At 27.7% G+C, this 17059-nt stretch overlaps 1 protein-coding gene across 1 annotated transcript; it reads right to left on the bottom strand.

Annotated features, from left to right (window-relative positions):
- Positions 1 to 2576: 2576 nt before the first annotated feature.
- On the bottom strand, positions 2577 to 6883 carry LOC107425040 (squalene epoxidase 3). Its single transcript, XM_016034969.4, has 8 exons — positions 6115 to 6883; positions 5152 to 5263; positions 4812 to 4986; positions 4522 to 4690; positions 4206 to 4424; positions 3815 to 4090; positions 3430 to 3708; positions 2577 to 3067 (listed from the first exon to the last, which is right to left on the bottom strand). Exons 1-8 carry the CDS (start codon positions 6691 to 6693, stop codon positions 2945 to 2947), a joined length of 1932 nt encoding a protein of 643 aa, XP_015890455.2. The 5' UTR covers positions 6694 to 6883; the 3' UTR covers positions 2577 to 2944.
- Positions 6884 to 17059: the final 10176 nt, after the last annotated feature.

The following is a 17059-nucleotide window of genomic DNA, read 5'->3' as shown; positions in this document are numbered from 1 at the left end:
TCCTGACTAATAGTGTGAAATTATTTATTCGAGCTCATATGAAAAGCTAATTTGACTTCTGGAAAGTTGAAAACCACATTTTTTCAAAAAAAATTTCTATTATCTTTTTAATTTGATTCTTTTTAACATCTTTTTATTTTCTTTATTTCTTTTTTTAATTTAATTTTCTCTTTTCTTATCTCATTCTTTATTTTGTTTTTCAGCTTCATTCTTTCTTTCTTTTCTTATTTCATTTGGTTTCAAGAGCCTAGAACATATTATTTTTGTGATTCTTTTATTTTATTTTATAAAAGAAGAGTTAATATAAAAAATTGTAAAGAAAATAAATTAATTAGATCAACATTTTAAGAAATTATTAAACGAAGGAATTGTCTATTCTTTAAATATTGGACTTATCTAATTTAAATCATCTGATTTAATTCAAAAATCAATAAATTATGTGACAATTTATATTCATTTTAATAATTAGTATTATAAAAGAAAATTATACAAAATTGAATCCTATTCGATAGACACCAAATACAAAATTAAATTATTTTTTTATCTCATTCCATCGCCATTCAAATCCCAATATACCTACATCATTCATACCAACCTAACCCACATATATAGAATAATTTGAATCCTTCCCTTTTCTTTCTTACTTAAAACAAATAATCTGTTTTTTTCTTTAATATTGGACTTATTCAAACATCAATAAGTTATATGATAATTTATATTAATTTTAATAATTATTATTAAAAATCATTACTCTTATTTAATTAACACCAAATATATAACAGGATTAATTTTTATCTCACTCCCTCCCAATCCTAATTCCAATATACCAATCCTAATCCTAATATACCTATATCCTGTATGCCAAACTGATCCATATATATATATATATATCTAAGAATCTAAATCCTTCCTCTTTTTTTTTTTTTTTTTAACTTATTTAAAACAAATAGAATTGTACTGAACATTATATTTCTTTTATTATTATATAATACAAGCTTAAATAAAGTTTTAAATATGAGGGATAATATGAGATATTCCTTCTTCAATATTAAATCACATTAGGTCTAAGTTGAGATTTAAAATTATATTTATTAATTATCAAGTTTGATAGGGTTTACTTTCTCTGATCAGAATTTTAATATTTCACTAAACTCATATTTAATCAATTTTTAAATTTTAAATTTTAACATTTAATGTAATTTAATTATAGATAGAACTATTCATAGGTCCAAGGGGCTATGGCCATGCCCAACAATTATTTTTTTAAAATAAAATGTATTTATACAAATATAAAACTGAATATAGATATAAGTGTGGCCCCTAAAATTTTGTTAATTTATTTTTAATATATCTATTCAATACTAATTATATATCAATTTTGAAATTTACCTTATTAGTTAATAAATTTATAAATACTAGATATTATCTATGCATAACCCTAATCAATAAACTTATATACAAAAGAAAAAATTAAATCCTCTTCCTTCTATCATAATACACAAATATACAATGCTACTCTATAAGGTGCAATTAAAAAATAAAAAAATAAAAAGATATTGGAATTGGTTCTCCCAAGAAGACCAAGGTTAGTTTTTTTTTTTCATTATTATTATTTTTTATCGATTAGTAATTCATAAATATAATCACATGTCTTTAGATGTCTTTAAATGAAGATTTTTTTTTTTTCTTTTTGTTTCCTAAGGTATCCAATAAGCATATAAAGATTGATAAAAGATATCAATTCTTTTTATTTTCTCATTGATTTTGTATATTGAAAATGAAATTGTGAAAAATATTTATTATTAATTCAACTATTGATAATTTTCGTGATCAGAAAGAACATAAAATTTTATTTTGATTTATGAATAACATTTTTTTTAATATTGATATATGCATTATGGAATTGAAAGATTTCAATGGAGTTAATTAATATATATATATATATATATATATATATATATATATATATATATATATATATATTTGTATATGAGGTTATGTAGATCTCGGCTTCTCACCATTATGATCTCGGTTCCTTTCCCAAATCCAATGGTGATTAAGGAATAAAATGCATTTTATTAGAGTAACAGCTGCTCTGAGTTTATTATATGGAGCCACCTAAGACCAACGTACAACAAAGAATCAAAGCCACTAATAAAACTTGCACTCTGTCTAGATTAAAAATTAACTAACAAACGGACTTAGTTTACCAAGCAGCTAGTTACCAGCTAACTTAGACATGTGAAGGAAAGCAGGGGAGCTGCACTTGCTGAATGAAAGAAACATGTGACCTTCTCATGAATAACACCCTCAATTCAAAGCATTAAAAAAAAAAAAAAAAAAGAATAACACCCTCAATATTCCCTTCAGACTTGACCTTAAAACTCAGTTCTCAACCGTAACATTTTACTCCTATAGTACGATTTAAAACATTAGAAAGAGGGTGTTCTTTATTTATTTATTTATTTATATTTTCCAGTTAAGTGCATTGTTACTTCCTCAACTATGTATATTTTGAACAACTATTGCTATATACATGAATAAAATTATAACAAAGGGTGAGAAATGGCCCATGCTTATGGTTTTCACAAATCTACTTTCTTCTTCTTCATTATTATTATTACCATTATTACATGCAAATACATGATTATACGAGTTTACATCTTGCAAAAATAAGACTTGCAAGAATCTGGATACGAGTAGAATTCCAAATGATACGCAGTTGAAGTCTTTTTGGTCGTAGGTGACTGCAACTTCAAGGATATTATTCTGAGAACCTTTGAATTTCACGCTTAGGGAATGATTCATACACTGAAAGAAATATGCACTAACAAGATTTCTATTAATTTACAATTAACCTCTAAACCTTCCTCCTCATCATAAATAATAGTAGTTTTGTAGAGTTGGTCCCCCATATTTATAGCAAACTGGCTAACTTTCGCTGTTACATCGTCTTTGTATCTGCATCAAGAGGAGGAGCTCTATGAAATGCTGGTATGGTCACAGGGAAAAACATTTGTCTAACTCCCTCTGCCTTGATGATGGGAAATATTATACCCGATGCACTCTGGAAAAGAAAGAGCGGTTGATCAGAAATCATAGAATTTCATTCTATAAAGATAACTAAATGGTTTTTACATCATATGGAAGTATTTCATATGTTCTAAAATGTTGTTTGATTAACTAGAATTTTATAATATCTCAATATAAAAAAAAAAAAAATCAAGTTTCCTAGGCCGGGAAGAATGCATTTTACATATTTGCCATTTATGTTGCTTAGCCTAGCCCATGATTACTTGAATTGCAGTATTGCAGACTCTATTATGCTTTAATTCGTAACAAGAATCAAATCAAAAGGCACAGGTAAAAGATATGCAGGCAAAACGAATCCACGTTATGTGATAAGCAGAAGAAAAGGAGAATCCTCACCAAAATTAACCTAGCACCGATCCACAAGCGTTTAGGTGAAGGAAATGGTAGTAGAAGACGACCAACACCATATACAGCCACAGCAAAGAAGTGGAGAACTAAGCTCAATGGGCGAGGGTTTAGACCGGAGAGTAAAGCCACTGGTCCAGTTGAAAAAATACCACCAAGGCTAAGATAATCAAAACATGCTTCACGCATTTCCTGTCTGGCTTCATCAGGGGAGGCAGAGAACACCTTGTACAATGCACCTGCCAAAGTATTTATTGTAGATGCAACCGGCTGCAAAAACAAACCAGAAGTATTTATTGGAGACGCTAATTCCTATGGTTCATTAAAACTAAAAAGATTACCCAACACTAGAATCAGAATGGATATCCAGCTTTACCTTGCGCAAAGTATAGAAGGATTCCAGGTATTTGCACAGCGAAGCTGAATCATTCAGGTCATGCAATGGCTTAAGAAGATCTCGCAGTACAACAATATCAGACAGTGCCACTGTCATTCCTCCACCAGTCAAAGGATGCCTCATATTGAAAGCATCACCCATTAAAAGAGCTCCGGGAGTGGGAAGAGGATTGGCAGGCATGCTTCTATTTGGCATGGTTCTAATATTTCCTTTATCAATTGCAGACAAGAAGGCATCATGAAGTTCAGCTGGCACCTGAAGATGCAGACTCAGGCCAGAACAAGAAAAAGGCACAAAACAGAACCAAAATTTTTTAGAAGGAATGCAACCAATCAAAAAATAAAATGACCATGCTGAATAAAACTGATACCTGTGGAGCCACTGTGTTTTTCAAGTAATTGGCCATTGCACCATTAGCAATGGAAGGTACTTTCTGGCCAGGTACATCTACCAAACAGCGAACCTCTGTACTACTAATTGGATAAAACAAAATTGGAGAAGGATCTGCTAGGACTACATGACCATGATTCGCAAATGGAAGTTGACAATTCTCTAGAATCAAACCCACAAAACAAGAAGGCACCTCTACCTGTGCAAACATTAAAATCAAAGATAATTTGTCTCTGTTCTTCGCGAAGTAATAAATAAAAAATAAAATAGAATGCAGGCAAAAATTCAGTAAAAACCTTTGGTTCACAAAGAGAGCGGCGGAGATTTGAGAAGCAACCATCACAAACAATTGTAAGAGGAGCATAAGCCTCATGTTCTTGACCATTCTTTGTTTTGTATTGGACTCCTTTAATGATCCCATTTTCTTCAAGCAGGGACGTTACCGTACCTTGCTCCAGTTTTACACTATCATTGAGAAAAATTGAACACAAAATGGAGTTAAAAAACAGTATGTTTTAACTTATAACAGTGCGTTAGAAGAGGAATTAGTTACAACCAGTCAAGTAAAGAGGCAAAGGATGCATACTTTGGAAGACTAGCAGCTTTTTCTCTCATTCTCTGTATGAAACGCCCATTGTGGAAACTCCTTCCAGCAACATCAGTGTGGAAACGTTCCAAAGGATAAGACACCCTTGTTCTCCTTCCATCCTTAAAAAGACCGTATCCAAATATTCTCTGAGCATCAATTTTCTCTACACAATCTGAAGGCAATACAACAACCAGAACCAGTTAATCAACAACAAGCATTAAAAAAAAACAAAACAAAACCTTACTAATTCCTCCAATCCTTGAGATTTTCACGTTATAAATATAGAGGATATTACGTAACAAACAAATACCAAATGTTTTCTCTAATCGAGACATACCTTCAAGACCCAATTCAATCAGCTTAAGGTACCCTCCTGGCTGAAGAAGTTCACCAACAATTCTATCTGGCTCTGTCAAGTCTCTTTCAATCACATGAATTCGCCTTCCTTCCTGAAGTTAGTAACAGAACCAGAAAGAAAGAGATCAAATTACTTGAATATTCAAGACTACATCTAAATCATTATGAAAACCAAAAATCATTCTAGATGAACATCTTCATAAACAAAACCCATAAAGAACCAGACACCAAAACAATCATACCCATCTAAGCTATTTCACGGCAACCCACTTGGAAAACATTGACCCAAAGACTCATAATTTTGGTAAAGTTTCAGTAGGTGGTTTAAATCTCGCTCATGCAGCAAGGATGCTTAACTACTGACCCCATTCTGTTCCAATGAAATATTTCCTCTGTTAATCATATTATTTAATCATCAACTTCTAAAACATTTTTCCTATAAACCTACACAATCATCCTCGGATTAAACCACCACTCAAAAAACTACTCATAAATGAAAAATGCCGCGGTAGCAGTGTTGACGGGTAACAGTGCACAAAAACCATTCACGAAACAATGTGTCTTTCTTTTCCTTTTTTTAAAGAGCCATGTGTCTCCCTTAGTTGGACTAAAACTATACGTCAACAATAAAGATATTGTTTTCATTTCCGTGTCCATCTCTAAGTCTCTTTCGAAGAAAGAAAAAAAAAAAGTTAAAAACGACAAAAACTTTGAGTGGAAGGAAGCCCAGAGAAAATAATTCCAGGCCCCGAATTCCATGTTTTTACCTTTTTACCCAAAATCAAAAATTGCGAAAATCACGATATGAAAATTCAGCGGCCAAAGAAGAACCATAAACAGTGACGACATTGTCTTTCCTCAAAAAAAAAAAAAAAAGAGAGAATTTATTTGAAACAATTTTTTAAAAAATAATAATAATAAATAAAAATTAAAAAGTACTAACCTTGGCAAGGGTGTGAGCGAGGGCGGAGCCAGCAACACCGGCCCCGACGATAATTATATCGGTGCCGGAATTGAACACCGTTGGTATTTCACCGCCGCCGGCGGAGCTCTTGGCTTGATCTTCTAGAAGATTCATCTTGGTCTTTCTCTCAGAACTGACATTTTTCTTATTCTGGAAACGGAAAATGAAAAGTAGAAGAAAACCCAATAAAGAAGCAAAGAATGTCCAGAAAACAAAAGGATCAACGACAGGGACCATCTTAAAAGCAGAACAAAACGACGGCGTTGATGATGTGGAGGAGGCGGAAAGCTCTTCTGATTCAGATTGAGCTTCCACCTCGGTCGTGGTGGTGGTGGTGGTGGTGGTGGTGGTGGGAATGGAGCTAAAGGAGCTTGTGGGTATTGTGGAAGAAGAGCAAATGGATTGGTTGGAGGAAGAATTGGTTTTTTTGCGGAATAGGGGAGAGACTTTAGGGGAGGGTGGGTTTATAAAGAAAGGGTTCGAAGCAGAGTAATGAGTTTGGTATGGTGATGAAAGAAGAGAGACATGGTGGGGAAGCGGGTTCGCCTGCTTGAACATTTATGGCTGTTATGGTGGTGTGGTTGAAAAACCAAATGAAACTTGAATAACTGCACACAAGTAGGATATGACTCGCTGGCTTCTGTTTTTCCGTGCTCTGTTCGTTTACTTTGTAATTTTTTTGCTAATTAGGTTGGAGATCTGTTTAACCTGTATAAAAATGTTACTATTATTGTTGTTCATTTCCTTTTGCCGTCTTGTTTCTTTTCTCTATTTTGTATTTTTTTTTTTTTTCTATGTATCCAAAACTATCAACAACCCTTTGACCCATGGATTGTGTTTGCCTTTTAGTAGTAGAAAAATTTAGTTTGGACTCCACTTTCAATCTAAACCAATTTTTTTTTTTTTAATACATGTGAAGGTAACAATCATCGATTGAAGAAAAAGTTTTTTTAACCTTAAAAACTTGTTAGATCTAATAATAAATAGTAGTTATAATAATAATAATAATAATATTGAATGCAGTATATTATATATAACTGATTTATTGTTGTAAAAAGACTCTCTGATGACAAAGTCCATCTTTTTTCAAAGCTAAATGATAGATTTCCAACCGTACCAAAATGTTTAAAATCTTGGTAAAGAAGATTAAAAAGGGAGAGAAAATAGGTCGTGTATGATTTTAGAAATAAAATGGAAAAGGCCCTAAAAGGTATCAAATAATTATGTAAGGAATATATTATGCTACTACTTTAACCTTATTTTAGTTTCTTGTCTATTAAGGAAAATAAAAATATGTGAAATTATAAAATCCTTGCGTATTTTCAATGAAAAGACAAATATTTGAGAATATACAGGCTATATTTTTATTTTTATGTCACATTTCTTTACTTTTCTTCATAATTTTTTTAACCATTATGAAATTTAAAATCCTAATGGTTTTTCTTCTCTTAACGTTATACTCCAAAAACATAACCTAAGAAAACTTTTTTTGTTGTATAATTGTACTGCACTGAAAAATAAGCTGGTCGTTTTACCATGCCAAGTTTCCACCTACATGAAAAGACAAAAGTATATTGGCTCCAAAAGAAGTACATAAGAAATTAAGAGCCAATTGACAAACGGTCTTAAAGCATCTCTCACAGTGTTTCGCACTTGAGGAAATATGTAATTTAGAAAGGGAAAATTTTATTTAGATTTTTTTAATTTTATTTGAATTATAGTTAAATTTATATTTTTAAAATTTTATATTCAAAATTTATAGAAGTACATAAGAAGTTAAGAGCCAATGGACAAACGGTCTTGAAGCATCTCTAACAATGTTGCGCATTTGAGGAAATATGTAAGTAAAAAGGGAAAATTTTATTTAGATTTTTTAATTTTATTTAAATTATAGTTAAATTTATATTTTTATATTTTTAGATTCACAATTTATATGTTAGATTTTTTCAATGTGTCACGATAAAATTGAAGAATACTAAATAAAATTGAATCTTTAAAAACTAAAGTATATTCTTTAATTAGAGATTCTTTCAAATTTATAGTTGTTTGAGATTTTAATAAACTATAACTACTACTTAAGACTAAATAGACTTGACTACCTTGTGATTGGTTCAAATTTGACTTAATTTTAGCTATTAGTAAAAAAAGAATATTGTTATATATCACCAGTAGTAATTGTCATCATCTTACATTGTGATAGGTCCAATGTTAAAATAGCTTTTATATATATATGGGATCCACTACCATATAAACTTTTTTATCCATATATATAAATGAATACACTGCCACATAGTATGGTGACAGTTACCATTGATGACAAATAACATTATTCGTAAAAAAATAAATCGAGCTTGACCAATAAAAGAAGCTCTTGGGTGACCAATAAATTAAGATCTTGTGTAGATTGTAGTTTGAAATTATCATTTTTATATACTTGTATAAATATTATTTTATGAATTTAAGCAATTGAATGTTTATAATACATAAATAATATTTTTTATATTTTAAATTTATAAATTTTTAATATTAAATTAATTTTATAATAAATTAGTAGAATAATGCAATTTATCAATTATTAATGTTAAAACTTTTATTTTAAGAAAACAATTTCAAATTTTTAATTTTTTATAACATATGAAATCGAATTAAGTTTAAGTTTTTTAGGAATAAAGCAAGCCAAATTTAAAATTATTTGATAATTTCAAATTTTTATGAGTTTGAACTGAACTTTGACACTTCTAAAATTTAAAATCATTTGAGATGAATTTTGAAAACGCCAATACTTGGCTCCAACTCGACTCTTTACATGCTTACTTATTGCGAACAAATTACACACAATTAATTAGAAAAAAATAAAGAATAACGACGTTACAACACATTAATTATTTATACAATGTTTTTTTATTTTCCTTTTAAGTAAAAAAAGTTATTTATATAGTAACGATGGCATGATATACATCACAACGACTGGTGGGAAGGAGTGTTTTCTATTTTTATTATTTTAAACACAATGCAAAATTGATTGAAGATATTACTGGCTTGTGGTTGTGAAACTTTATTCAGAATCAAACGAATCAATATTTCTTTAATATTTATTATTCAAATATATTTTTTTGTACATTTGTCGTTTGACCGACTCTTTAAATAGTCAAAATCGCTTTCTATTTGATTTTTTTTTTTAAATGTCAAAATAAAAGTATTGTTATTTAATTATAAACAAACGTTACAACGATATGTATTCTCCGCAATATCATGCCAATAATTTCGTGAGCTAATGAAAGTAAATGACATTATATCTATAATATATATGTATGCATATCTTTTATTAAATTAAAAAATAAAAATAAAATACCCTGTACTTATAAAGAATTACGACTATTGGATATGCTATGTAATATACATTATACAAGAGTGGCCACTCTCTGAATAGACATGGTTATTATTTTTTAATATGAAATTATTATTTTTAGTTATTAGATCATATAAATAGTTTTAAATTTAAAATTATATTTATTAATAATAAATTTTTAATAGAATTTAATTTTTTAAAATAGATTTCTAATATTTATGTTTTATTAAATTTATATTTAATTATTTTTAATTTTTAATATGATCAATAGTCTTTAAAAATATATTTTAATTTAATAAAATAAAATAAAATTTTATTGAAACTAAATTTATATATATTAATATATATATATGATTATGAAGCTGCCTCATCAATTTTAATAAGAGAGGACCTAAAAATAAAAACTAATTAATAAATAAATAAAATAAACAAACAAACAATAAACAAATAAAGAAGGTCCCATTTCCTTCAACAACTTCGGCAGACAGCATATTAAAAACGAGATTGAATCGATTCTATATATATATATATATGTACAATCCTCATTTATGAACAAAAACCAACAAGCAATAAATGAACAAGAAAACGCAATAGTTTTTACCTCGTGCTTTTTTTTATTTATTTTAAATTTAATGAGCCGTAATTTTAACCTTCTTTATATAAATATATATATATATATATATATATGTACAATCCTCATTTATGAACAAAAACCAACAAGCAATAAATGAACAAGAAAACGCGATAGTTTTTACCTCGTGCTTTTTTTATTTATTTTAAATTTAACGAGCCGTAATTTTAACCTTCTTTATATATATATTGTCATAATTTTAACTCTAGATAATAAATATATCAATGTGTTTCTTTGGTAAGATAAAACAATAATAATAAAAATTTACCCAAAAAAAACAATAATAATAAAAATAAGTGTTAAGTCATGATCCTATTTTTGACCAAAGTATAATGAAACTTTGGTATTTTATTATAATTATTGTTAAAAAGATCAATTATAAGTTAAGTTAGTGGAAGTTTTTAGAATGATAGTTTGTAAAGCAGGACGAAGGTCGTTAAGACGAGAACAAATTTTTGATTCTCCCCAAGTATCGTATGTGGGTCCCATGAGTGTATTAGAGGAAAGATTTTGATCCATAATATTAAATTCAACTTATTAAAAAAATAATACTTTAACCAAAATTATTAAAAATATTAAATAATACATTATGGACTAAAACTAAACTGATCAAACTGAACTGATAATGATCGGTTCAAGATTAATTTTTCCTAACAATTCAATTCGATTCTATTTGTAAAAAAAAATGAAAAAAAAAATGTACCAAACCAAACCAATGTCTATCTTAAGCAAATGCATCAATTTTTTTGTTCATAGATCATTTTATTTTATGAGTAATAAAAAAGAAAAGCTTTTTTTTTTAATATAAATAATATAAAAGAGAAGCTTCAGTATACCGATTAGGGGTGGGCAAAATCCAATCCAACCCGTTCAATCCGTCCAATCCAATCCATTTTTAACGGTTTTGATTGGATTTCTACATCAATTGGATTGGATTGGGTTCAAAATATTATAAATTGTATGGATTGGATTGGTTATAGATTGGAAATCTAAATCCAATCCAATCCAATCCAATCCAAATAATATATTATATAACTAAAAAATTATATATTTTTTATTTTTTTCATTTTTATATATTAGTTTTTAATTTTTTTTCCATTTTTATATATTGATTTTTAATATATATATATATATATATATATTTTTTTTTTTTTTCTTTTACATCCCCATATCCCAAATCTTAAATCAAATTATTAGTTGTAACGCTAAACTAAACATTTAACTTTGTTGCCCCCCACCACCAGTCCATCACCATCACCATAGTATATATATATTTATTTACATCCCCATCATATATATATGTACATATATTGTATCCAATTGTTACTTATATATATATATATATATATAAATGTTTAAATATAATTTATTGCTAATTTTATTGTTTTGATCTTTGTAGAGCTTACAGAATCAACTAAAATTAGTGAACCTGTCAACGTTGATTGACTTATGATTTATCAAAGTTTTAAAGTTAAAAAAAAAAAAAAGGAATTATGCATTGATTCTTGAGTGAATGGATTTTGACGAATGTATTATTTTACATTATTTGTTCTAACAATTTTAATTTGATTATATAGGAGTGAGATGATGACATTAATGTTAGCTACTTAATAAGTACATGATGTATATCATTTGCTACATTTTCTTCTTTATTTTCCATTGTAGACTATGTTGTATTATTCTAATTGTATTTTATGTTTGGATAATTATAATTTATTATTTATATTTTATATTTGAAAAATTTTTTATTTGTATTATATATTTATAAATTAGTAAGTTTCAAACCGATCAACCAATTCAAACCAAACCGATTATAAATGGTTTGGTTTAGTTTGGATTTAATACTTCAATGGTTAGGTTTTGATTGTAAATTTAAAAAACTGATATATATGGATTGGGTTGTATTTCGGTCCAAAACCAAACCAACCCAATCCGTATCCACCCCTAATACTGATTATATACACATCCTCTTTCCCCATAAATGTGTTAAGTGAATCTCATACTCTATGAGAAAAGCAAGGAGTGTATATGTTGAATATATCGAAATTGCTTTGGTAGTATAATACATCCAATTGCTCCGTCATGCATTTATCAAAAAAAAAAAAAAAAAATGAAAAGCAAGAATTGCTCTGTCGTTCACGATGCCCCATGCAAAATTATTGATTGATAACACCATTCAATGTCATGATTTGTCCCAGCGTTTCTACGTCAGGCTATAAATGCAAATGCCTATGCGTTTCACGTTTCTTTTTCCGTCCATGAACGTGTCATTACTCTACTGGTGGCGTCTGGCTCCGAAATCTGAATTTACATACTTCTTAGTACAAAAGCTATAAATATAAATATTTTTATTATATAGCATATAATTTTCTTATTATTATTATTATTATTTTGCTAATGATAATTTTCTGATGTTGATCAAACGGCTTTATTCTTTTTATTTATTTACTATTATTATACGTTTAACATTAGGAGCAGAGAGATTCCCATTCAAATCATCGTATAAGTAAACACTGGCCCTCTTATTTTTCCTACTGAATTATCTCCAAATGAATTACAAATTGAGGTTATTCCTTTTAGCAAGTACTGAATATTACTTAAGCTCAATTTCAATGTTTAATTTTATTGATTTTGAACAAAAAATATTTTTAAGTGCATGATCAACAATGAATTTATTTAATTTTCCAAACTAAAATAATATCTCTGTCCTTGTGTTGTTGAATTCTTTTTTTTTTTTTCATTATTTTATAAATTGGAAAGGAAAAATTTTAGAATTAAATTTTAAATTTGAAAATTATTTCCAGTAGTGGTTGGTTACAAATTAGATTCTCCTTTGTTGTTGAAGCTAGTGCTGACATTAATTGCTCTCAATTACAAGATATCATTGATATATATAGAACCACATCTAATATATATATATATATATATGCTGAAAATATAGAACCAAATATAATAGATTTTTTTGGAGGATGTCATTATATATAAGAATATATATTGATATTTACCACAAAAAAGAAAAGAAAAGAAAAGAATATATAGAGAGAAATAATTGTAATATTATGTATATACATAACATACCTGTATATAATAAATGTAATTTGCATATTTTGAATTGCAAAGAAATCCAAGTCAAAATGGAGTTGGGAGTGTGAAAATGTCGTTTTCAAAGTAAGGTCTTTTGTTCGGGGCTTTGACTGTTGTTGTTGTTTTTTGTTTTTTTTTTTTTTTTGGGATTTTTAGAGAGGCTAATGAAGCTTCTCATCTTTTGTGTAGGAGTTTAGTCAACAGATCAAGTGTGCTCTAAGGAGAGATAGCTCTAACATTATTTAGATTTCATTGTCTCATAATGTAAACTTAATCAGCAAAATAAAATAAAAATAAAACTAATTTTCGGGTTCACTACGAAATGAAGATGCGAAGTCCATGGTTGACTATTCTACGTCACTATTCAGCTCCAGTATCCAGTTCATCTGAAAGGGACTTTTTATTTTATTTTAATTATTTTTTTTGGTGAATTGAATTGATTGAAAGTGACTTGTCTGGTTCTTCTCTTTTCATCATTTATACTATGAAAAGCTACCTATATCTAGATTTTTTTTTATTTGTGAGATCTCTGAATTTTGCTGCCACAATCTTCATTCAAGTTAATTAATAGTTAAATTATCAAAAAACACGAAGAAAAATAAGTATGATTAAATTTATTAAGAGGCTGCTTTGGAAGCCGCATTCTTTTGTCTTGTATTTCCTTCAGAGGCTTGTGTTTTGTGTTAATCACAGTTTAATATACATAATAAATTTACAACCTAACCATTTAAGCTATTAAAATTTAAAATACTAGACACTTTTGCTTAAGTGATATTACTGTCATATTACCACTGTTGAACTTGATATATATAATTTAACATTCCCTGGTATTTATTATCACCTCTAGTTTCCCTCTTTTGACTAGTTTTCTATTTTCTATGTTCGTTTACTGATGTTTTACCAAAATAAGTAAATAAAGTTTCTGACATAAATAATTGAATGGCCCAGTGTTTTTATTGCTAAAAATAAATGCACGGGTTGGTATTAAATGTATAAGTTTTCTTCTTCTTTTTTTAATAGTGAATAAATGTATGAAGTTTTGTTTTTATTAAATCTGCAGACTTGTATTGCAGGAATCACAATCATAAATTTTTTTCTTGAAAAAAAAAAAGAAAAAGATACCTTTTGATATTATCAGTAATAAAGCATGCCTATCATGCATGTATAGAACTAAGGGCTTTGTAGAAATTTTATATGCACTAGTAGGAGCATTTCACAAATTTTGAAACGGCCATGTCCGCTGCTGGTCTCGTTAGATTCGTCCCTGTGTGAACTCGTAAATGTTGTTAGCGTGTTTGTCAAAAACAAAAAAGAGTATGGAAATGCGAATAATGTCAGCTTTAACTTAAAGTCGCTACATCTAACCACACTTTCAGCTCTGGTCTACTCTTGCCACCTTCTTACACACACTGAATGGTAACATATTTTTTAAATATAATATATTTTTATTTTAAAGAAATAATATTTAAAAAAAAATTAAATAATTTTTATTTTAATTTTTTAATATAAAAAATTGGATTATTTTTTATTTTAATATTATATAAATTTAATTGAATGTAATATATTTTTTTATGTTAGCATTATAATATTTAAAAAATATATAATTCATATAAAAAAGAAGAACTACAAGTAAAATAATAAATATTTATAAAAAAATAAAAAATAAAAAATTAAATAAAAAATTTGTTGAAAAATATTTTTAAATTTTATTAGTTATTTTAATAGATATTTTTTAATATAAAAAATATATTATTTTATCTTAAAAAGTCCATTCGAATACTCTAACTACGTTTCTTCTTTTTGTGTGTCTTTGTTTAACTATATTTGGAGTTTCTTCAGGTGTTTCCAAAGAAAAAAAAACAATAGTGACCATGTATAACAAAAAAACTAGGAAATGCTTAAATTTAGCCCCAAAAAAAATTTAAAAAAAAAATACTAAAGGTGTTTATAAAAGAACCATCACAGTTGGCGTGTTTTCAAATAAATATTTCACCAAAAAAAAAATTCATTTAATGCAATAATTAAAAAATAAAGATATTGAAAATAAATTTTAAGATGTTTTTTTATAGTTTATAATTAAATATTCTATCACTTATTTTATAAAGTATTTACTAATAAAAATATCGTAAAAATAATTGCTGCAAAACATAAATACTTAGTAAATGCACTATCAAACATGTCCTTCATCACTTACAGAGTATCAAAAATTGAAAAGATTAAGTGAAAAAAGATAAAAACAAAGATAATATCTTTCCTTTTTTCCTTTTTTCCTTTTTCCCCTTTGGATTAAATCTCAACGTGACAAAGTTGTATAATTGGTTATTATTATTATTCTAAAACTTGTTTTATTTATCAGTTCAATCAAATTATATATTTTGATATATGAATTTGATAAAGTTAACCATGCATATATAATTTGGATAATTCTGTTTGGAAGAATTTTATAATTTTGAAGATCAACTATAAAACATGCAATAGTTTATGAGGCTGATTGAATTATTATTAGCCCTTTTTTGTGCTAAAAATATAGTTTGTTCATGTAAATTAAAATTGAGATGCGAGTCTTTTCTGGACTTTATTATTTACCCCATCGATCATCGAAGGGACTCCTGAAAGCAATATTGCAATATCACTTAATTATTACTTTTTGCTTAATATTAACTTAAAAAAAAAAAACTACAAAATTAGTGTCTACTTAAAACAATAAAATAATGAAATGCAATTGATAATATTGGTGGCAGAATGTAGAATATTTAGATGCTGTGAAAAAGGCTGAGTTGACTCGGTATGTTTCATCTTTCCTTCGTTTCCTTTTCATTAGGGATCATTCCCTCAATGAGTATGAAATCTAATTTTCAACACACTTTCAAATAATACTTCCACTATTGTCTAATCAATTTGACGCAAAATTGTGGCAAAAAAATAGCGATAATAATAATAACACACAGAAGAGAACATTTGTTAGTTGTTACCAAATTTCAAGAGAGAGAATCTTGATGGCTTTAAATGAGCGTTTGAATTCCATCGTCCTCACATAATTTTCAGTTCGTAGCTGCTCCTTCCTCACCTCACATTTAACTAGTCACCATTCAATGCTGGTTCGGTTGTCGATGACACATATGGACCCCAATTCCATCCCATGGACATTTTCATAATAAATAAACCAACCCAACCTACCCGTTTTAGGTCCCCAACTCATGACTTTTCTTGTTTTATTCTCATTATGGACTGAACTATATTTACATTTTTTTTTTTTTGTTTGGTTGGCAAAAAATTATTCGCAGTTATTTCTTATAAGATGATTGATTTTAATTGATATCGATTAATTGGATTTAGCTAGTTTTTCTAATAATTTTTTTTTTTATAGATTTTATGTACAAATTCATAAATGAACAAATGAATGAAATTAACTTGACACAAAAACAAAAATAGAAAAATTTTATAATGTGGATCATGTTTAAATTGATATTTTTTTTAAAAAATATCAATTTAGATATGATCGGTATACGAATTGATCTGTACTGTAAAATTATTTTATATATATATATATATATATAGACACACACACACACGTATACATGCATAGTTATAAGTCGGTTAAGTGAAATTCGTTATTAACGTTAAGACTTCAAATGACACTTTTGGTGCTTTGTCTAGTTAAAATTTGAAAACAGCTCCGTTAAACACTAATTTTCACCAGGGTGGGCATCTATATTTATACAAGAATAAATATGATTTTCTTTTTTTTATTGGGACGTACATCACATATGAATAATTGAGTGATGTTTTTATTAGTACGATAGGGACTTTTGTCAGTATTTATTATTTTATATATTTATATTAGCAAATATTTATTGTTT

The sequence above is a fragment of the Ziziphus jujuba genome, chromosome 7 (genome assembly GCF_031755915.1).
Source record: "Ziziphus jujuba cultivar Dongzao chromosome 7, ASM3175591v1".
In the NCBI taxonomy this organism is placed as follows: domain Eukaryota; kingdom Viridiplantae; phylum Streptophyta; class Magnoliopsida; order Rosales; family Rhamnaceae; genus Ziziphus; species Ziziphus jujuba.
The sequence above is the reverse complement of the archived record's forward strand: the minus strand, read 5'-3'. Positions and strand labels throughout refer to the sequence as shown.